Genomic DNA, 23,753 nt, shown 5'->3' with positions numbered 1-23,753 from the left:
TTCCTGCATTTAATTAAAATAACCCTAGTTTTACGTAGATATAAACTTTACAATGTATACCAATACGCTGAAAAGATAACTTTTGCGCGCAAACATACAGGCTAGATTGTCAACATTATCATAAATTATTGGGTTAAATAGAAAGATTGTACTTCAACAGGCACTGTGGTTGTATAGTTTTCAGGCACAAATTATCTGGATATGTTATACAAAAATACAGACATGTATGAATACACTGCAAGTATGAAAATGACATAAAAAATCAAGACAGCCATTGTGCAAATTATTATTGCAGAAAATAAAAATATAAAACAACCCTGTGTGTATATATTATAGATACATCCAAAAATACTTATATCTTGTTCAACCACAGTCCAGGACAAATCTTTACACATTTGGTAAGTTTTGTTCCATTACATTTGATTTTGTTCAATTTATAATCACACCAAAACAGATTAATTTACTTTGCTATAGGAATCTTGATCCATACTTCCCATAGCCCTATACCAACCCAACCCCTTTACAACCAATCAATGTCAGGCACCTCTATGAGAGAAAGTGCTACAAAGATTCAACATTGATACTGAGATAGAACATACACTATCTCTACACCTTTTGCCTAGATACTGACTGACAGAGGTGTGTGATAAAACTGTCATAAACAGATCATATACAGACCATTCACCAACTGGCAAAGTCCCATCATCATGACGAACGATGAGCCCTCATGAATATGCAATAATTATCAGCATACATAGCATGGGGACTTTGGCTGTTGGTGATCAGTCTATATCTCTTTAGTCTGTTTGGTAATCACTCTTCAATTTGATTTCTTCTGTTTGCTTTATGATACTATTTGCATAGAAATACAAGGTTATTGTATTAATGTGGTGTGAGTAATGTGAAATAGCCTAGAATACAATTTACACAATTATTATACATTTTTTCCGAAAGAAAATGCTACAAATTAGGAACTCTATTGAAACCCAATCCAGTCATTACCAAACTCATGTAGCACCATAATTTAAGATATAAATCTTAAAAAGTCAACACCAAAGCTCAGAACAAAGTATTAATTATTATTTACACAAAATGCTTAGTTCTACTTTTACAATTATCATTCAAAATAAAATGAACTAATTCTATATACATGTACAATTCTAGCTTCAATTAAAGTTGAATTCCTTTTAAATTGGTAAATTCAGAATTGCAGAAATTCAGAAATGCAGAATTAATGTTTCAGCTGCTTAAAAAAATAGATAAAGTTTTGACACATACTACTTTCCTCTAAGATTTCATGATAATCTCAAATCAATCATGTCATCATTTTCTTGATGCAAAATATATAATCCACTGGAATGGAATGTTTCCATTAAATCTTATCTAGGCAGAATAACCAGGTGGCAGAGGCAAGATATATATTAAGCCACGGATAAAAATAAATATACATAGCGGGGTATACACGAGAGTTAGATTTAATAAGATTTAAATAAATGCCCATCATTTTAGTAAAATTACCCAAATTTACTTCAGAGATTTAGAAATCTGAATCTGCTCACTTTGCTTAATGGAAAGTAAATTAATGTTGGACTGTAATATCCATTTAAAAGACAAAATACTTTTGGACTTTGTCAGTGCAAAAATTGAGTACCCATCAAGGATTTCACTTAGTGTTACACTTATTGTAAGGAAAAAAGTTTTACACTATGAAATCTTTCACTTCTGTGCAAGCGTTTGCTGTAGCCCCAACGTAAAGAGTTGCCTTAAGCATGCGTAATAATAGACCAGTTTATAAAAATGTCATATGCCGAACCCTTATTTGAAATACATTAAGTTAATGCCATAAAAGACCAGTGTATTAAAATAATTTGTATCAATACAAAGTTAAAAAAATATATACAATTTCTTTGGTTTATGAAATATATGTACACTTACTGTCTAATCCTACAAGAGAGAGATGCATCACCTGAAAATTCTGTTTGACCAATTTTAAATTTCTTATAATTATACTTACGTAAATAAAATCATTAAGGAAACCATGCTAATCCTCAAAATTATACCCCATTTTGTCACTTTGTGAGTACAGATACTCAACTGCAAACACTACACGTAAGCAACAAATGTTACATTAATGTAACATATCATTTTACACCTTCATATTATTTTAGAATGATATATCAGGTAAAATTGTCTGAATTATGACCTTTTCATGTTAATAACTACTACATTAACTATGACCAATCCCAATTAATAAAAATTGCATAATAATATAAGCATATTAACTAATCCTAACCCAAACAAATCATTATAGGTCAAATTAAAAATGTATTTAGTAATCCTAACCCAAACAAATCATTATAGGTCAAATTAAAAATGTATTTAGTAATCCTAACCCAAACAAATCATTATAGGTCAAATTAAAAATGTATTTAGTAATCCTAACCCAAACAAATCATTATAGGTCAAATTAAAAATGTATTTAGTAATCCTAACCCAGACAAATCAATTATAGGTCAAATTCAAAATTCAGAATGATTCCACCTCCCCCTTGTAGGCCCTCATGTCATGCTTGCCCTCTTGCATTCTGGATTTCTACTTGAGTTTCCTCCAGGTATTGTGTGGCCAATGGATCTCCTGGTTTCAGTCGCAATGCTTCCATGTAGCTTTCCTTAGCTTCCTCTAGTTTCTTGTTCAAACGCAGGATATCACCAAGATTTCGATGTGCTTTGGCATCCTGCAGGATGGAAATGATAATGGTAATTGTATGTGTGTATTGTATACCACGACTGCTAACATTGGACCCAGTTTTAACCACTGTTTATCAGTGAGAGCTGGTAGCCTTAGGCTGCAATCACATAAAAGTATACTGTATACGGTATTTGTTATACGATATACGCTCATTCGATCAGGCTGAGTTCACATAAGAGAATATAATGTGAACTCAGCCTGATCGAATGAGCGTATATCGTATAGCGAATACCGTATACAGTATACTTCTATGTGATCGCAGCCTAATGAATAAGGCGTCCGTCTAGAGATCGGAAGGTCGTGGGTTCGATTCCCATGCTGGCACATTCCCTTGCTTTTTTTTCAAGTTGGGTTGTGTGCTGGTCGGGATTTGTGTTTATTTCTTGTCATGTTTAATTGTAACACTTTGGGTTGGTAAACTGTTCATCTCCAATATATATTTTGTTCATTCCTTCCATACACACAAATTGGTTCTTCTTCTTCTTGTGTATATACAACATACACCAAATTACATTTGGTTGAACAGATTGTACAGATAAAAAGAAAATCTACCAGGGATTGCTATGTGAATGATTCTGCCATGACCCTGAGGTATGTGCATCTGCAACTAGCCTCTAACTAATCTGGATGAATAGGCCTACATTTTGTTTCATATATCGACGTTGTAACTTTTCAAACTTTTTTAAATAATTATCTTGTTATGGTTACCTAATAAATAGGGGACATTATTGTGTGTTTTTCACACTAAACGGGTCTGGGGTGTGTGTATGTGTGGTTGGTGGGGTGCACATGCAGGTGTGTACATACCTCTGCAGTTAGCTTAACAATCTCCTTGAACACCTCCTCCGCATCCTGCAGCTTCCCCTCCTCCTTGAAATCTGTCCCCTGTGCTGACAGCTCCCTAGCCTTTTCTTCCCATTGAATCTTCATCTTATTCTGTGTCTTGGCAAGATTCTTCTTCACACCATCATCCTCAGCATCTTTCTCCAGGATATCAACATAGATATCTTCTGCTTCTTTTAATTTGTTGTTCAGGTACAGTATATTGGCAAGGTCTTTTTGAGCACTAACATCCTGTGAAGAAAGGATAAATAAATGTGATAAGCATACTGATGAAATGCAACATCAAGTGATCATCTTATCTTCCGGACTAGGATTATGATTACTAGTACATTTGACTTCAGATACACTGTATGTTTATGTGTGTAAATTCCTAACTTTGACTGTCATTTCATCATTTTAATAAGCACCTCCCCCCCCAAAAAAAAGAACCGATTTAAGCCCATCAAAGGCAAATAGTCACAATGTTTCAACAAAGTGTGTGCGAGCCATATAATATGCAAAGACCATTCTTCAGCATATTTTCGTAATGCTATTTGTCTCTTCTATTAACAGTGGAATAAAGTATACCAGAGATGCATGTATAGTGTATCTCATCTCAAGTTAAGAATAACACTATATTGGATTTCACAGTGGCAGGTTCAAATCAGTGTATTTACACTTTACATTGTTGTATCACCAGCATACGGACAAATCGCCAGTTTACACATGTGTATACGCCTCGCGGGATTAGGTTTGCGCACACGATTTGCCACTGCGAAATCCAACATGGTGTTACACTCAACTTGAGACAAGACACGCTATAGTGTACACTAGAATTGCTACACCAATAGAAACATCCTATTTGTGCATAGGAAGGTGCTACATACTTCAGGAGTAAGGTGCAGTATTTGTTTATATATCTCCTCTGCCTCCTCCAACTCTCCACTCTCCTTCAAACTAACAGCTTCATCCAATAGCTCCTGGGTTTTCTCATTTTTCATCCTCTTGATTTTCTTTTGTGCCTTTTTCAAGTTCATAAGTGTGATTTCATCACCTGGACTGATTTGCAATGCCTTGTGGTAGTACTTTTCTGCCTCTTCTGGTTGACCATTGGTATGTACGATAGCTCCCAGGTTTCTCCAAGCAGCCTTGTCCTGATGTTAAAAAATGTTAAAGATCAAAAATTAAATGCAACTTATCAGATACATGTTTTAAAAACATTTTGTAAGCTACTTTGCAATTGCAGATAGAAATCATTCCTCCACATGCACAAACACATACTTACTTATATACAACCCAACCCCACATATATCGTAAAGATTCGCCGAATGGCGCACATATGCTCCCTTGACATTTTAAACAAATACTTGATACAACCCATTGTATGAACACACCAAGTAATACATGCACATCCCCAGGATTGGGGCGAGGAGGGAGGAGGTGATTAAGACATGCACATCTGATGTAAACATCTCTAGTAATTAAAACATCTTCTTTTGTATGACTAAGAAAAAGTTAGACTGGGGAACCTAACTTCCAATAAATTTGAACATACACCTACAAATAAATATTAAAAGGAAAACACTTTTACAATATCGTCACCCTACTACGCTAAGTGCCTAAGTCATTTTTTGTAATTTTGTGAACAAAGTACAAAATATGGTTCAAGCATACATTTAAACTTATTTATTCACCAATCTTTGCACAAGAACAGATGATAATAAGACAAATGAAAGGGAATAATCAGACATAATTAGGGTGATTACGTAACTGATGCATGCTTGAACCATCTTTTGTACTTTGTTCTCAAATTTACAAAAAATGACATGTGCAATTATTGTAGTAGGGTGACGATATAACCCATTATGGCCAAAGCCAAGGAGATAATACAGTAAAACTCACATCTGGTAATAGTTCCGTTATCTTTCTAAACAATACTTCAGCTTCTTTGTTTCTGCCTTCACGATGCAATGCATTGGCTTCATCCAGCAACTCTCTTGCTTCTGTTGATTTCTTGACTTGTATCTTGGTTTCTGCACTTTTGAGGTATTTCAAAGTGGCAGCATCATCTGGTTCTAATTTCAAGGCTCTCTGGTAGTATTCAATGGATTCCTCTGGTTTGCCATTAATGTGCAAAATGGCACCAAGATCTCGTAGAGGTATATGGTTCTGCAAATTAAAAGTCATTAGTGTTGACAATTTCAAAAGCATACAATAAGTGATAGGTCAGTATACTACAGTATCAAATTTGGAACAACTTAAAATGCCGGTCACCACCCCATCATAATCCTAACCCTAAACCTAACAAGGCAGTTCGTAACCACAAGATCTCCTGCCCATCACGATCACAGGGAGAGTTGTGATAGAATAGTAATATGTGTGCATGATTGGTCATGACCTAGGCATAAACATACCTGCCAACCCTAAAATCTCAGAAATAGGGACAAATGGGAGAAAAAACTCAAAAATAGGGACATTCCTGAATTTCCTATACATTACTCTAGTCATATTTTTGCAAAAATAGGGACACATGGCAAAATCGCTCTCTTTTATGCTTTTTGTTTCAGTAAAAATAGGGACAGTCCCTATTAAATAGGGACAGTTGGCAGGTATGCATAAACAATGTTAATGCTCGGCTGATTTAGCTTGATGATCGCGGTATACAAAAAAACATAGGAAAATATTTTCTTATTTCTTATTTTTTGTAAATTATTTGATGAATTACAAATTACCAAATGTTGGGGAATGAATGAGCAGGATTCATTGATAGGATTAAGGATGCCCTTTACACTGCTTCAGGCATAAGCAATCAATTATGCCCTTTAATTATATTAATGAACCCCTCCTAATTCATGGTAGCTAACATTGGCTGCACCAAATTGTCTAATTTAATTCAGGACCAAGGGTAAGCAATGATTCAATCCTTACAATGCAAAAGCTGATAATTATACAAATGAAATTAAAAGTTTGGAGCATCTTTAGAATAGTAGTCGCCGCCCCAATAATAATCCTAAAACTATCTTTAAATCATAATCCAAATCCTACCCCTAAAATTGATACTTTGCAAGATTATGACTCCTTTAAATGCATGTCTTAATATATATTTCATACAAGAAAGACAGTTAACTTACATTTGGAAAGAGTTGCACAATTTTCCTGTAGTATATCTCTGCCTCTTCCATGTTGCCCAACTCCCTCAGGTTTGTCCCCATGTAGAAGTTGAGGTGATAATTATCAGGTGCCACAGCTAATCCTTTCCGTAACATATCAACTGCCTCTTCGCGACGCCCTCGATCAATGAGAAAGGTATCTGCACAAATTATCATTATGAAGAGCTTGTTTACATGGGCATGCATGATTATTATTAGAATTTGTACAGAATGTATAGATATTGATTGTTATGAAGAACATACTGTCCTGTGGCAAACTATTTCGCCCAGACCCGTAGCCAATACCAGGTAATATCATTTAAATGTCGGGATATATAAAGGTCATCAAAACATTTTAAAAATATTTTATATGTAAAAAAAGTGCAACCACATAATCAAAACACTGTCAAAATATTATTGCAAAATAAATTTGGCATCACCTAATATCATTAAATGTTAGAATGTTTTACATCAAGTTTTCAAAAATGTTTTCTGAATGTTATCAAAATGTTTTATACCCTTTAACCCGCCCAGTTTGATCAGCTCGTCAACTCAAATTTCTTGGCCATATACTGCGTCTTGAAGATGACGAGCCTGTGAAAGAATATGCCCTCTATATTCCACCACACGGGAAGAGGAAACCGGGACGGCCACGCACACTGTACTTACAGTATATCCAGCCCCTCCTGGGAGATACTGAAGGGATGCTGCAACCAAACAAAATTGTTTCGCTTGCCCAAGATCGCAATAGTTGGAGAAAGCTTGTTTAGTTTTGTTTGTCTACAAGTACTTACTAAAGAATTCATAGACCTGCAAATTATGTGGCTCTAAAACCAAAGCTCTTTCAAAATAAGCTTCTGCATCAGCATATCGCTCCTAAAAAAAGATGTTAACAAGGATAGCATTAATATTAGCCAACAATAATGATATTAACAATTAATTTGTATCAATAAATATTCATGTTTGTGCTTCTATTCAAATATGTTTACCTCCTTTTTTATTTAGAGAATGGTACATCTGCAAACACTTTCAAGAAATTCTTACAAACACACTTGTTTTGATTTTTGGTTGTTATTGCTTATATATTTTAATTGTTATTTTTGTAAATGCAATGTTGCTTTGGCAAATTCTGTTCCAAGAACCTTTTGTAGGGGTGTGTGTGTGGGGTGTATGGAGCAAAGAAAATGCGGTTAAGTGGGATTTGAACTGGCAACTTATTTTAATTAGAAGCATTGCTTGGTCCGGTGGGTTTTTTAATGTTAATTGTACTCACACCTATTATAATCATGCCTGTTATACTGTGCTAATGTTGTGTGTCATATTGTTGTAATTTTATCATACCCATCCTTTCATTGAACATCATGATTCAATTCTTTGAATTAATTTATAAGTAGTGCCATGTACTGAGCCATCCCTTACATACTTACCATTTCTTTGAGTGTAATTGCATATGCCAAATGACTCTTGCCATTGTTAGGACTGTGTGCCATGGCTTTCTTGTAGTTGTTCTCTGCATTTACATAATCAGAAAGTTTGGAGTAGGACTCCCCTGTGATAAAAACATAAATATTTACTTAGTCCATGTCCTAACATTCAAATGTACAAGAAACAGTATGTTCTCTGGTATGACTTATATTTGAAATTACATTTTGTTCTCTTTCACATCTAAATAGGTCATGAAAATTGGTCAATGGAACATAGTTGGCACAATATGTATATTGTATGTTGGTACTGAACGCTTCTGTTTGCACCTTCCGATGTCACTAACCATGTTCCATTTCATTTAGCTTTTCCATGCCTTTTACGTCAAATCTTATTAATTGCTCCATAGAATGTTAATCCTAATTGTAGTCCCAAATTCCTATATTTAGATCGGCAATTACCTTCTAGGTTTAACAAAGTGTCAGTGTTGCACACCCCCACAGTGTAAGTGTTGCACACCCCCATGCAGAAAAGTTAAGTTGTGCCAGGACCATTATTATAGTTTGATGTTTTTGATTGAATTAAAATATTCTTTTTCTTCACATTCTGTAGCTGTGGCAAATGTTTGCTTCAGCAGTAAAATGCATGATTACCTCATGCATTTGTTGCAACAGGAAAACACAGTACACAAATGTTGCACTATGCACTATGTACTGGTCATAATGTTTACTCCTCTGATTTTGAGACTAAATAATAACAATGCACCTTGAAATAATAAATCCTACAGTAGACTTACCAAGCATATTATAGATAGTGGCAGGTTCGTAACTGCTTGGCCGTCTTCTCAAAGCTTCTTCAAATGTTTTTATAGCTTCCTGTGAAATACAAACAAAATGTTAATTGATATGAAAATAAAGATTGCAGAAACAAACAAAATTATTCCAGACCAAGAGCTTGTTATGTGCTAAACAAGCCTCACATATTATCATACATGTCAGCAGTCAGATTCCTTCTTCTTCTAGATTAGTGCCAACTTTTATGAATGAGGCTCAAACACAAAATAGTGCCAGCAAAATTGTTGAATGCAGAAGACAAGAATCAAAGATACCATTTTCCACCCTGATGTGGCAGTGATGTCAGTGCGTATTTTATTGGCCGCATGTTCAAATCACTAGCGTTCAGTCAAAGCTCAAAGTGTGTGGAACACCTGCTTCGACATGTTGATGTCACTGTCACATCAGGGTGAAAAATGATATAACTGTTGCTTCTCTCTACCCGGATGAATGGCAACATTCATGTATGTAACATAAAAACACCTAAGGAAAGTAGATCCTTAGTAACAAATCTCTTAAAATCACATTATTGTTTGCCATTGTTGCAAGTAATGGCATGCATCAATTGAATATTATTAAGACCCTATTCAAGAAACAAAAAGCTCACCTCAAATCGTCCCTGTGATAGCTGCATTTTGCCTAGATAACCCAATGCCGATATAATGCCTGTCAGCTGTTGTTCTGGATTACGTGAATGCTCATCAGTCAGCTGGGCTGTGTAGCTGTACATCTTTTCTGCATCAGCAGGACGTTTCAATAAGCCATATACATAACCCAGATTTAGGCTGGCAACTATATGTAATACAAAATGGAGGGAAAATATTATTAAATTTGGTGCACTTCAAGATCGATATTATAATTGTCATTGATTTCCTTCACAATATTTTTACATTGAGCACATCATTACATTACATTACATTACATTACATTACATTACATTACATTACATTACATTACATTATACATTGTACGGACCTCATTTATATGGATACCTCTGTTATCTGACACATTTCAGTTTGGACAGACAATTTACAACTGGTTGTTACTTACGTGCATAGTTGGGACGGTGTTTTATAGCTTCTTTATATTGATCGATTGCCAATTGGTATTGACCCTTTTCTTGCAGAAGAACACCACTGGAAAGCAAGAATCAATAGTAACAGATTGAAAATATCTGTCTTAAACTCTTTTATTTACTTTTTTTTGCTCATTTAATAAATAATCAGATACAATTATAATAGACTTAGTAATCATAATCCTTTGGTTGTGGAGGGAGCAAGTGACCACAACATTTCTCTGTGCACAGCGATCTTTGGCAAGTTGTGCTACCTATTCCGCTTCATGGTACCTTAGCATATGTTGGATGCAGGTCACAGGATAAATTTAAGTGTGTGGCATCCAGGTCTTGATCCTTTCGCCATGATGTGGTATGTAGAGAGCATACCTTCTAGTAGGTTCTTCCTCTGGCAGACAGAGGATGTGCCCCAGGAATCTCAGCTAGCGATTCCTTACATAGTTCAGTGTTGGTCATTTGAATAATTGAGATGTTCCCTTTCATTAATTCTAACTAAGTAAAGAACTGTAGTCCATTTGACTTCCTCAAGAGTGATGTCAGTACCATGTCGGAGTTACTTTGCGTGTGTACAGAATACTACAGATGTACCGCCTTTGATAACCAAGCGATTTAATACTATGCGCACCTGCTGTGATCACTAAAATCATTTGGGATGTACAATGTGTTGCTTGGTACTCTTGATCTAGACTAGGTCTGTTTGTACTTACTAGTTGTAGTTGGCATCCGTCCATTCAGGTCTGTGTTGAATTGCTTGATGGTATGCAAGTTCTGCCTCATGGAGACGTCCTTGACGCTTGAGTGTACTTCCAAGGTTATTCCAAGCTATGTATAAACAAATCAAAGTGACAAGTATCAAATCAAAGTATAATTGTATATGTCATGAGCTTTTATATTCATCCATTAAAATTACTTACTTTCATCACAAAAAATTTAAACTAGATACGTTGCGTTTTTCAATTGGGATGCCGCCAACAGCCAACAGTATCAGATAACAGCCTTGTATATCCTGTACAGACATCCTTAGTAACTCAATGTTAGAACACTTAAACTCATTTTACCAGGTTAGATGGTACTAAGTCCTAAACAGGCAGATATGTCTAGGTATTTTCTCCAGTGTATCTACATGTACAATGCACTATCTATAATAGTCCATAAAGGCTTCTTTGAGATGGTAGTGTCAGTGCATGATACACACAGGCATTGTACCGTGTATGACGCAGCTTCTCACGCTGCATAACGCGCTCTATATGCACCACCTTGTTCACAGGTGTAGCACAAGCGGATGCTATTGTTTCGAGGCAGCCAAATGGACTAAACCTATAGGCCTACTTGTTTGGACCATCATCAATAAATTCCTCATTTACTATTGTTGTCGCCAAGATCATAATCAGTGATAATGAAACGGCCATTATTTTCCCAAGATTATAACTAATATAAATTATTTTGATTGTTTCCAGCTATTTCAGGGAATCATGTTCAATAAGATATTGGTTCATAATTGGGCTATTCCAGTTGAAATCCACACTACAACATTGAAAGATTTTGGAAATATCTTCCACAGGGGGAGTATGTTTTTCAAATGTAATTGGTTAGAGTTAATCATTTTGAAACCCATACTCCCTCTGTATTGTGGCTTTACACCTATCTTCCACAACTGGAGTGAGTATTTCAAATGAAAGTTACCCAATTGTCTATTATATTCAAAACTCATACTCCCTCTGTGGAAGACTTTGGCTAAATCTTCCACAGGGGGGATATGGATTTTAAATGGAATAGCACTCACCTTTGGTTGGATTGACATTGATTCCTGATCTGAACAGTCTCTCATCTGACTTCCAATCATAATTACGATTATGTGTCTTACAGATATACAAAGAGAAAATCAAGATAAGACTACCATAATACATGATTTGGTAAAACTTTGTTGCATAGTGGTCAGGCAAATGGTGGCTACATCTTGTGTATTCGAGGTATATCTGATTGAAGCCCAATGCTAATAGCATACAAAATCCAACACTTGGAATATACAAGATACGTTCAGCTACTACAAATCCAACGTAGAAGAACAAATTTGATGCTGGGATGTAAGGAAATATTAGTACTGAATAACTAATGATGATAACTAGCACATGCGGTATTATATCATTTTCATCACTATCTTTCAATGGGTCATTCTTTGTTGGATGATGTGTGTGATGACCACTGTGTTGAGTTGATGTTAACAAACGTCTTCTTGTATTTCTTTGTTTCTTCACTCTCTCATACGTCTGTCTAGCATTAGCACCATTTGTTACACTCGCTTTCCCATTTTTCTGGTTCAGATCACCAAACATGTTCATATACATACGCTCGATTTCCACTTCTCGATTGAGGCCGAGGGCAGTGCACGGAATCGCAAGAAAAAACAAGGTAAAAATGTATCCACATCGAATGTCCATTAAACTTTCAAGTAGAGGTATGGAGTTTAAACCCCAATCAAAGCACAGTGTGCTTGGATTTAGCAGAAGACCTAAATTGAATACTGGTAGGTAAAGAAATGTCAAAGTCCTTGTCAAGAGGCTGTCACTATTGGCTGCAGGATTGTCTGGAGGTGCAAAGTTGGGTGTGCCTCCCATCACTTGAACACGGAGAGCTAGAAGAAGGAGTCCACAAAGAATTTGGATGAAAATTCCTTTTATATTTGATATTACCTAAAGAAAAAGAAAAAATCATATATATTACTCGACTTCACCTATATACTTACACAATTTGCCGTAGAAGTGACGTAATAATCGGATTAACTACCATAGCAATAGATGAATACAATTTTTGAATATATCGCCCAGCACTACAAGCAGATTGCACTCATCACATGTGTATGTCTGCAATCATAGATTGAATACAATACAGCTCTTTTCAAAGATACTAATCTTCCTGAGCGAGTGATCAGACATCTATGGTTCAACGCACAGGTGCCGTGTGAACATTGTAGTGCAGGGTGATCTATTCAAAAAAATCATCTATTGCTATGGTAGTTAATCCGAATATTGCGTCACTTCTACAGCGAATATTAAACGACCTAAATAATTTGTAAATGTAACACAGATAGTATTAACTATGACATTTGAGTTACTTGTCTGAATCATACAAACATATTCAAAACACTGCACTTATGCTACAATAAACTATTCCAGTTTAAATACATACACCCCCTATGGAAGACTTATGTCCTTAATCTCCCACACAGGGAGTGTGAATTTCAAGTGGAGTCACCCATTCAGGTAAACCCAATTGAAATCTATACCCCCTGTGTGGAAGATTAAGATCATGTCTACCATAGGGAGTATATGGATTTCAACTAGTATAGCCCAATGTTTAGTTATATCTTTCCATTAAGGGGGTACTACACCCCTGTGGTAAATTCGTAACTATTTTTGCATTTTTCTCAAAAAATAATAACACACTGGTAACAAAAGTTATGTATATTATTGGGGCAAGGAATCCAATTACTACACTGACATTTCAGTGACTCAAGACAAGCGGTTTAGTAAATATGATAGGAAATGAGGTACATTCTAGCGGTACCTCTTTTCTTATCATAAATAACGCTTGTCTTGGGTCACTGAAATTCCAGTGTAGTAATTGGATTCCTTGCCCCTATACAGTACCTGACACGTGTAAGTGACCGCGTGCCACGCTTTTTTTGCCGTGTTATTTGCGTGTTGAAAATCCTTATTATAACACGCGTGTTGACAATAAGTGGTCTCAAACGTCTGTCCCGAGAATTCTCGGATATTTGGCATCTGGCCCAAAGCTACCGCGATCTCCCGCAATCTCACGGTAGAACACGCGATCTCACGGTAGAACACGCTTTAGTGATAATGTAGCTGCTGACGAAATTACCAAGTGTGAAGTGCTAATTTGCTATGTCAATAAACACTTAAAAAGTTGTTGAGTTTTCGATAACATGATTTACCCGTTTATATGTTTATCATCGCCGGTCACCGTCCATTGAAATGCACCAACCAAATCTTCCATTCATCAAAAAAGGCATACGCCGCCGGTAATTTTTAGTGCCGATTCATATGCATGTATAAATGTTCAGTTTTTCACGCAGGGTATTGAATTATGATATTTAATTTCAATCATGTTCACTCGCTACCTTGGAGAAATTCATGTTATCTATATCTGAGTATAGCCAGCGCTGAGTGTAGGGTGCAGCGCTTCCCGGGGAGCGCTCACAGAGCATTGGGATCTCAATGCTGTGCAAAACACGGACCGAAAGTCATACACATTATTTTCGTATTTCTCTCTTTTTAGTTTTAAATGATAGTTTAAAACAGTCAATTTAACCATATTATGAACATGATTCTGCGAAATTTAATATTTTTTCGTAACATAAAAAGTATTTAAAATAACACGGGCAGTACGCATGCATGGACACCGTCAGTTCGGACTGATAGGAAGGGGAGATCCCCATACACGCAATAATCAAAGCGGTGCGTCATGTAAACCCGCATGAAAGTTCCTTTCAAACTATGATAACCAGTGCCAATGTAGAAAGCAAATAAGGAGCCTTTTTAAGACATGTAGTCCCGCCTTTTGGGGCGAGAAATTACCGAGAATGGAGGGGGGGTTTATGTGACACGAGGATTTGTAGAAACGAAATGACGATGACGGTTTTTGTGTTTGTTTATGATTTATGCATCTGAGCTGACCCTGGATGGAAGATAAGTCGAAAGACAATAGATGGGTGGGGGTGTGCCTATTTCCCGCACGTGGTCGCGGCAATAATCAACATTAGGGCATACGTCATCCGAGAATCAAGAGATGTAATTGGTTGGATCACTAGATGGAGCCTCTTACCTGCACGTGATCATTACATAGATGAGAGTAGTAAACCAAAGTGGTTTGTATAGGCTACATCCAGTTCCGATAGTCTCGATGTTGGGTCAGTTGAAGGGTAATCGGGGGTGTCCGTAGGGTCGACTCTTAGCCAGGATATCAAAGTTATCCGTCCATTTTTCCCCTATAGATCAAGGTCTGATCTGATTTCCCGCGAACAACTGCGATGTAGCCATTGCGGTCGTTAGTGACCCCCCTCCCACACACACCCGTGATTTTCCATGCTCTATCTATCTAGCTCTTGAATTCGATGTTGAAACGAAATCTTGGGCCAGATAAACTGCGTATTATGAGCATCATCATGTTACCTTTTACGATATAGGTTTACGCAAATTTTATTTATTTATTCCAAAATGCATTTTTATTTTATATTGAACAGAGGAACGAGTAATAGGCCTACTATTAGGCCTACTAGCCTATATTTGACTGTGCATGCTTTTGTCGCTGCTTCATCATTTACAGGAGCAAAACGCAATCGCATCGGTGGTGTTAAAAATAGCTCACAACTTCCGTGGGAACTTCCAACTTCAAGTTGCTATAAAGACATAGGCCTTCAAAACATTCACGTAAGATTTTGCTGCATGCGCCCAAACTGCGCGTAAACATAACGTACTGCAAAAAAGCCTTCGTGGAAGGGGCGGATTTTTGGGTGTTTTTGTGCCACACTCTGGAATGTCTAATGTTACCGTTTCTGTGCCCTTCATCCCCGCCCAATGCACGAATGACGCTAATAATTTGGGCGTGATATGTAGTTACATATACAGTCATGGCAGCACACACGTGAATCGCAGACCCCTGGGCCGACCCCTGGTAAAAATAATTTTCACAGGAATCCCAGGGTCTATTTCATCAACGTTCGCGAAAAAACCAAAAAACAAAACAAAACAGGACTGCATTGATAACGATGTTTGGGGGTTGATTGACAAGGAGATTTTTGAGAAGCAGAGACACAACAATTTGTTGCATCATTTGTGAAAGCCTTTTTTTCTTGGTTGTGAAACTGCTCTCTTTTAGACGGCTTTAAAATTTTTGTATCCCGGGTTTTGTATCCGTCCACTTTTTTAATTACCCGTCTTGGGAAGTACTAGTAAGTCTCCAAAGCAGCCAGTTTGGTTCCGCTCCCCCACCCCCACGTGGAGGGAGTGTAACCAATAAACCATACTGGCTGCGGAGGAGACCGATGGACGTATCGCAGGCTAAGACCTTGGGTGTGTGTGGGGGGGGGGGTAATTATGATGGGGAATTAATAAGCAGGGATTAAAAATAAAAGAAATTGGACATAGGCCTAGACCTCAAAAGTTAGATTTTTTTTTTTTTTTTTGCATAGGCCTACTCGATTTCATAAGACCTCAAAGTCAAAACGTGAAAATTGTTTTTGTTTCACCCCCTCCAACCCTCCCCCCAATGGGGCAGGCTACACCTCAAAAGACGAAGACTGTGCATAGTATAACGGCCTGCTTCCTCCTTCTTTTGGCAAAGAAAAAAGGGGCAGGTCATTAGACCTCAAACGTAAATGGCCTGCCCCATGGGGGGGGGGGGGGGTGTTTGTTAATTGTTGTTGTTTTAATCCACGTAAGAAAAACTCGAACAAGTAAATAAACAAATACTCAAACGTAAATGGCCTGTCCCATGGGGGGGGTGTTTGTTAATTGTTGTTGTTTTAATCCACGTAAGAAAAACTCGAACAAGTAAATAAACAAATACCGGGAGGAGGGGTCTTAAACATGAAACATACGGGATGTGCCACGCAGACTTTCGGATGCTGACTTGATCTGTACTATTACTGTGCCAAAATGCGCCCATTTGGCGCATTGGTCTTCGCTGAAAACCCAGCCATCGATATACCAACATCGCTGTAAAGGTACCCCAAACCCGTGGCACATGTATTCCCGTATACCTTCAACCAGGAAGAGACCCTAGCCCTCCCTCTGGAGGGTATTATGATTATCTAGCTTTCTTTTAAATGTTATATTTTTAAAAAAATTAAGCCTGGCCACTTGAAATATTCTTTGAAACATTTTTACAATTTTACAAATGGGTTGTTGACTATACCCAATGACCCCCTTTTTGAAAAGTCATACCCGATGACCCCTCCCCTTTTTTTTTTTTAGGGCGGCTACCCAATGACCCCTCTTTTTGGTCGCGGCTACCCAATGACCCAAGTAAAGTGTTTGGATGCGAGCCGTTAGACCAATAGTAAAAATTAGAAATACTCGGAGACTCGTTTCTGATTAGAAAACATTAGCACAAACGTGTATATCTAACCACTGGGGCCCGAGCACTGATGAAGACCTCAGCATCGCTGGATTTAGATGTTTTTTGCTGACTTCGAACTTTTGCCATGTTCAAAGACTTTTGTCTGACACGGCGTTTATTTTATAGGCCTATTGGTCTAACGGCTCGCATCCAAACACTTTACTTGAACCACTTTTAGAAATGCATCATCAAAATGCCGCCACAAAATTCAAAATGCCGCCACAAAATAATGCGGAAACTTTCAAATTATCTTATTTTAGCAAATTTGTATTGGAAATTTGAAACCAGAAATAGAATTTTGCTGCATTTTTTCAAAATTTTCTACCCAATGACCTTTTTTTGAAATGTTTTAGGCCTACGTGCAATGACCCTTAATACTAGTATTCAAAATGTTATAGTACCCAATGATCCCTTTCTCATTTTGTTTGTACCCAATGACCCCCAAACAACGTTTACCCTACTTGACGGAATATCGTATTTAGTTGCCATGGTTGCAATGACAACAAGTGCATGAATGCGTGTGTTATGTCGGCAACCACAAAGCCCCTTGCAATGTTTTTATCATGTTGATGGTCTACTTTGGCTTTTATAGATTGACACGTGTTGCGTGCTCAGATCAAGACGGGTTTTTTGTTGTTGTGGATTTGATAAACAATTTTCTTTCATCAGAAGTGAACTATCCAAAACCAAACCATTTTCAAACAAAATACAAACAAAATCAAACTATATTTGATAAATCAAAACCAGAGGATGAGTTAAGGAAACCCCATCATACACTGCGAAAGTGTTATCACTAGAGTTTCAACTGTCACTTTACTTTTCAAATCCCATTGAACTCTCAGTGTGCAAAAGATGTTGTTTTAGAATTGTGCGTGTGTCATTATTACTTGGTCGATTTCAGACCAAAAGTGATGTGTGTTTAAAGGATAATTCACACCTTCTGTAGATAACATAAAATGTGAAATCGACCAGCATCTTCACAGCGTTTTTTATGTAAATATAACTGAACAAATTCAAATTAAACCATGCACGTGCAGTACGTCTATAGTGGGCGAGTAGTAGTGGTGTCATGTTCGCTCACACAGCTATGCTAACCGCAAGTAACACAGTGGAATGTTGGGAAGTGCTTAAATCATCCTCTGAATCAAAACAAAACACAGTGATAAAACAAAATCAAACCCCGGGAATCAAACATTTCACAAAACAATCATCTATCTGAGATGACTTTTAACCAAAATAAAATAAAATAAAATGGTAATCTTTCTTTGATGAGTTTAAATTGAACGAAAGCAAACGAAATAGTCTTCTTTCTTTGATAAGTATATGAAGAGCTTTGTTTCAAAACCCCTTACATCCACTTGCCCAATTTTGAGAACACATCAAAAATCATCAAAATAATCACTGATATTAGGTGTTTTTCAACAAAAGCAGTTTTTGGCGTGTTGCTCTTCATACCTAAGCATCCGCCAAAAACTGCTTTTGTTGCAAAACCCCATATATCAGTGATTTTTTGATGATTTTTGATGTGTTCTCAAAATGGGCAAGTGGATGTAAGGGGTTTTGAAACAAAGCTCTTCATATATAGAATCAAACCCTGTTTTCTTTGGACCAGAAAAAATAATTTAGTAAAGGTAAAGCTAAAACAATTTCATAAATATCGTATTTTAAACAAATCTTTCTTTGATGAGTTTGAAGAGCATAAGAAAATATGAAATCGTTCATCTATCTTTGATGAGTTGCAACAAATATGAAACAGTTTACCTTTTGTACATTTATCTTTCACAGGCCTTCATTTTTGAGAATTGCAGGAGCTCTGTTAATCTTTTAATATCTGTATTATTAGAACGTGCTCCTGAAATGTTGTTAGGAGCTCTCTGGTGCAATCGAGCCCCTCAAAAATTAAGGTCCGCTTTCTTCGTTGATTTAAAACAAACTATATAACACTATATTTTTTATTAAATTTTGAGTTGAACTTAGAAACAGAACATTCATCTTTCTTTGATGATTTTAAAACAAACTACAAGTTTCATAATGAGTTTACTAAAAAACAAACGAATCATTCATCTTTCTTTTGACGAAAAGAAAGATGAATGATTCGTTTGTTTGTTTGTTTGATTCGTTCGTTTGTTTGTTTAAAAACACTTTATGCCATTTATTGGAATAAAACAATGTTTTAAGTTATTGCACCTTTTCACTTTGATTTTATCGTTTGTCCAAACGATCAGGTACGGTGAAATCAATGTATTTCAAGATTAACACTCGTATATACAATGGTTGATACTACCCCCCCCCCCCTTAAAAGAAAAGAGGCATGTTACCAGCTAACTTTTCAAAATTAGAACTAGGACAATAAAATCTGAGCTAAACTGAAGAGATGTTGTAAAGTTTCCTTTATAATTTTGACATTTTAACGAAGAACCATGTTGTAATTTATCTTCTAATTAGCCTTGTACTTTTGCTATTCATAAACACGTGCATGTGCATGTCTTATATCACAGAGAACTTTCAAACTAAATAATTTCTTGATGTTGATATTGTATTGAAGAACCTGTCATTTCCTCTGTAGCCTCATATTATTCTGTTATGATCTCAGAAGTAAACACGCAAGTCTTATAGGAATTTTGATGACAAGCTGTTGAATGGAGATAACAAGAGTTTGTCCCAGACTGGGCCATTTTGACCTCTGGATAATGCACGCAAATAAGGTCTTTACCCCGTGTTCTTTACTAGCAAATGGGGGGGTCGGACATAACCCCCTCTTGATATTTTGAAAAGGGATGATACATGTAGACCATACCATCACCCCCCCCCCCCATGATGAGGTCTGTTTATGGGTTTCTGACCAACTCAATCCCATATTTGGTCATTTCGTTACTCTAAAAAACATGCTAGGACCTGGTAGCTGCGTGCCAAACAAATCTACTCATTGGCACAGCTAGCTAATGCTGCCATTTTACCGCTTTTACCAGGTTTAGAGAATACGAAAGCACGCAAATCAATGTGGTTTCTTGTAGGAAATTCCTTTTATCGACGGGGCACCATCAAAGGGTACTAGTTGTATCGGCGGATGTTAACAGTGGCGAACCCTGCCGTCACTTTTTAGGGGGGAGGGGCAGGACTACGTGTGTATTATATCACAGTGAACTTTCAACAAAGATGAATTATTACCATGTTGACATGTTGTAAAATTTCCTTTATAATTTTGACATTTTAACGAAGAACCATGTTGTAATTTATCTTCTAATTAGCCTTGTACTTTTGCTATTCATAAACACGCGCATGTGCATGTCTTATATCACCGAGAACTTTCAAACTAAATAATTTCTTGATGTTGACATTGTATTGAAGAACCTGTCATTTCCTCTGTAGCCTCATATTATTCTGTTATGATCTCAGAGAAGTAAACACGCAAGTCTTATAGGAATTTTGATGACAAGCTGTTGAATGGAGATAACAAGAGTTTGTCCCAGACTGGGCCATTTTGACCTCTGGAAAACGCACGCAAATAAGGTCTTTACCCCGTGTTCTTTACTAGCAAATGGGGGGGTCGGACATAACCCCCCCTCTTGATATTTTGAAAAGGGATGATACATGTAGACCATACCATCATCCCCCCCCCCCCATGATGAGGTCTGTTTATGGGTTTCTGACCTACTCAATCCCATATTTGGTCATTTCGTTACTCTAATGCTATAGGACCTGGTAGCTGCGTGCCAAACAAATCTACTCATTGGCACAGCTAGCTAATGCTGCCATTTTACCGCTTTTGCTATGTTTATAGAATACGAAAGCACGCAAATCAATGTGGTTTCTTGTAGGAAATTCCTTCTATCGACGGGGCACCATCAAAGGGTACTAGTTATATCGGCGGATGTTAACGAACCCCTGCCGTCACTTTTTAGGGGAGGGGCAGGACTACGTGTGTATTATATCACAGTGAACTTTCAACAAAGATGAATTATTATCATGTTGACATGTTGTAAAATTTCCTTTATAATTTTGACATTTTAACGAAGAACCATGTTGTAATTTATCTTCTAATTAGCCTTGTACTTTTGCTATTCATAAACACGCGCATGCATGTGCATGTCTTATATCACCGAGAACTTTCAAACTAAATAATTTCTTGATGTTGACATTGTATTGAAGAACCTGTCATTTCCTCTGTAGCCTCATATTATTCTGTTATGATCTCAGAGAAGTAAACACGCAAGTCTTATAGGAATTTTGATGACAAGCTGTTGAATGGAGATAACAAGAGTTTGTCCCAGACTGGGCCATTTTGACCTCTGGATAACGCACGCAAATAAGGTCTTTACCCCGTGTTCTTTACTAGCAAATGGGGGGGTCGGACATAACCCCCTCTTGATATTTTGAAAAGGGATGATACATGTAGACCATACCATCATCCCCCCCATGATGAGGTCTGTTTATGGGTTTCTGACCAACTCAATCCCATATTTGGTCATTTCGTTACTCTAAAAAACATGCTAGGACCTGGTAGCTGCGTGCCAAACAAATCTACTCATTGGCACAGCTAGCTAATGCTGCCATTTTACCGCTTTTACCATGTTTATAGAATACGAAAGCACGCAAATCAATGAGGTTTCTTGTAGGAAATTCCTTCTATCGACGGGGCACCATCAAAGGGTACTAGTTATATCGGCGGATGTTAACAGTGGCGAACCCTGCCGTCACTTTTTAGGGGAGGGGCAGGACTACGTGTGTATTATATCACAGTGAACTTTCAACAAAGATGAATTATTATCGTGTTGACATGTTGTAAAATTTCCTTTATAATTTTGACATTTTAACGAAGAACCATGTTGTAATTTATCTTCTAATTAGCCTTGTACTTTTGCTATTCATAAACACGCGCATATGTGCATGTCTTATATCACAGAGAACTTTCAAACTAAATAATTTCTTGATGTTGACATTGTATTGAAGAACCTGTCATTTCCTCTGTAGCCTCATATTATTCTGTTATGATCTCAGAGAAGTAAACACGCAAGTCTTATAGGAATTTTGATGACAAGCTGTTGAATGGAGATAACAAGAGTTTGTCCCAGACTGGGCCATTTTGACCTCTGGAAAACGCACGCAAATAAGGTCTTTACCCCGTGTTCTTTACTAGCAAATGGGGGGGTCGGACATAACCCCCTCTTGATATTTTGAAAAGGGATGATACATGTAGACCATACCATCATCCCCCCCCCCCCATGATGAGGTCTGTTTATGGGTTTCTGACCAACTCAATCCCATATTTGGTCATTTCGTTACTCTAATGCTAGGACCTGGTAGCTGCGTGCCAAACAAATCTACTCATTGGCACAGCTAGCTAATGCTGCCATTTTACCGCTTTTGCTATGTTTATAGAATACGAAAGCACGCAAATCAATGTGGTTTCTTGTAGGAAATTCCTTCTATCGACGGGGCACCATCAAAGGGTACTAGTTATATCGGCGGATGTTAACAGTGGCGAACCCTGCCGTCACTTTTTAGGGGGGAGGGGCAGGACTACGTGTGTATTATATCACAGTGAACTTTCAACAAAGATGAATTATTATCATGTTGACATGTTGTAAAATTTCCTTTATAATTTTGACATTTTAACGAAGAACCATGTTGTAATTTATCGTCTAATTAGCCTTGTACTTTTGCTATTCATAAACACGCGCATGTGCATGTCTTATATCACCGAGAACTTTCAAACTAAATAATTTCTTGATATTGACATTGTATTGAAGAACCTGTCATTTCCTCTGTAGCCTCATATTATTCTGTTATGATCTCAGAGAAGTAAACACGCAAGTCTTATAGGAATTTTGATGACAAGCTGTTGAATGGAGATAACAAGAGTTTGTCCCAGACTGGGCCATTTTGACCTCTGGATAACGCACGCAAATAAGGTCTTTACCCCGTGTTCTTTACTAGCAAATGGGGGGGGGGGGTCGGTCGGACATAACCCCCCTCTTGATATTTTGAAAAGGGATGATACATGTAGACCATACCATCATCCCCCCCCCCCCCATGATGAGGTCTGTTTATGGGTTTCTGACCAACTCAATCCCATATTTGGTCATTTCGTTACTCTAAAAAACATGCTAGGACCTGGTAGCTGCGTGCCAAACAAATCTACTCATTGGCACCGTAGCTAATGCTGCCATTTTACCGCTTTTACCATGTTTATAGAATACGAAAGCACGCAAATCAATGAGGTTTCTTGTAGGAAATTCCTTCTATCGACGGGGCACCATCAAAGGGTACTAGTTGTATCGGCGGATGTTAACAGTGGTGAACCCTGCCGTCACTTTTTAGGGGGGAGGGGCAGGACTACGTGTGTATTAGGGTAAAGTGGGGCATTAGGGTCCCCCATTTTGATGCGGGCTTTGATGATCGATATTTTTACAGAATGTCCACTCAAACGCAGTAGGATGATAATAAACACATTACACGTATGTACACATTACATGCATAAACAACAAGTTTCTGAACGCTTTCAAGTCGCCAAAAAGTGTCAAAAGTATGCACCAAATCGCGCCATTTACAGTCCTCATATGT

The 23,753-nt window shown here is 37.3% G+C and overlaps 1 protein-coding gene across 1 annotated transcript in view; it reads right to left on the bottom strand.

Annotated features, from left to right (window-relative positions):
- Positions 1 to 711: 711 nt before the first annotated feature.
- LOC140155106 (protein O-mannosyl-transferase TMTC2-like) overlaps positions 712 to 23,753 on the bottom strand; it is a 35,641-nt gene continuing 12,599 nt past the window's right edge. The window contains exons 4-15 of the mRNA XM_072177809.1: positions 11,833 to 12,739; positions 10,757 to 10,871; positions 10,025 to 10,110; positions 9,582 to 9,766; positions 8,938 to 9,016; positions 8,147 to 8,268; positions 7,514 to 7,595; positions 6,702 to 6,880; positions 5,473 to 5,739; positions 4,458 to 4,724; positions 3,556 to 3,822; positions 712 to 2,734 (exon numbers count right to left, since the gene is read on the bottom strand). Of these exons, the coding sequence (XP_072033910.1) occupies positions 2,564 to 2,734; positions 3,556 to 3,822; positions 4,458 to 4,724; positions 5,473 to 5,739; positions 6,702 to 6,880; positions 7,514 to 7,595; positions 8,147 to 8,268; positions 8,938 to 9,016; positions 9,582 to 9,766; positions 10,025 to 10,110; positions 10,757 to 10,871; positions 11,833 to 12,739 (2,727 nt within the window). The 3' untranslated portion in view covers positions 712 to 2,563. The remainder of the gene's footprint in view (positions 2,735 to 3,555; positions 3,823 to 4,457; positions 4,725 to 5,472; positions 5,740 to 6,701; positions 6,881 to 7,513; positions 7,596 to 8,146; positions 8,269 to 8,937; positions 9,017 to 9,581; positions 9,767 to 10,024; positions 10,111 to 10,756; positions 10,872 to 11,832; positions 12,740 to 23,753) is intronic.

Source organism: Amphiura filiformis, chromosome 6 (genome assembly GCF_039555335.1).
Source record: "Amphiura filiformis chromosome 6, Afil_fr2py, whole genome shotgun sequence".
Taxonomy (NCBI): Eukaryota; Metazoa; Echinodermata; class Ophiuroidea; order Amphilepidida; family Amphiuridae; genus Amphiura; species Amphiura filiformis.
The sequence above is the reverse complement of the archived record's forward strand: the minus strand, read 5'-3'. Positions and strand labels throughout refer to the sequence as shown.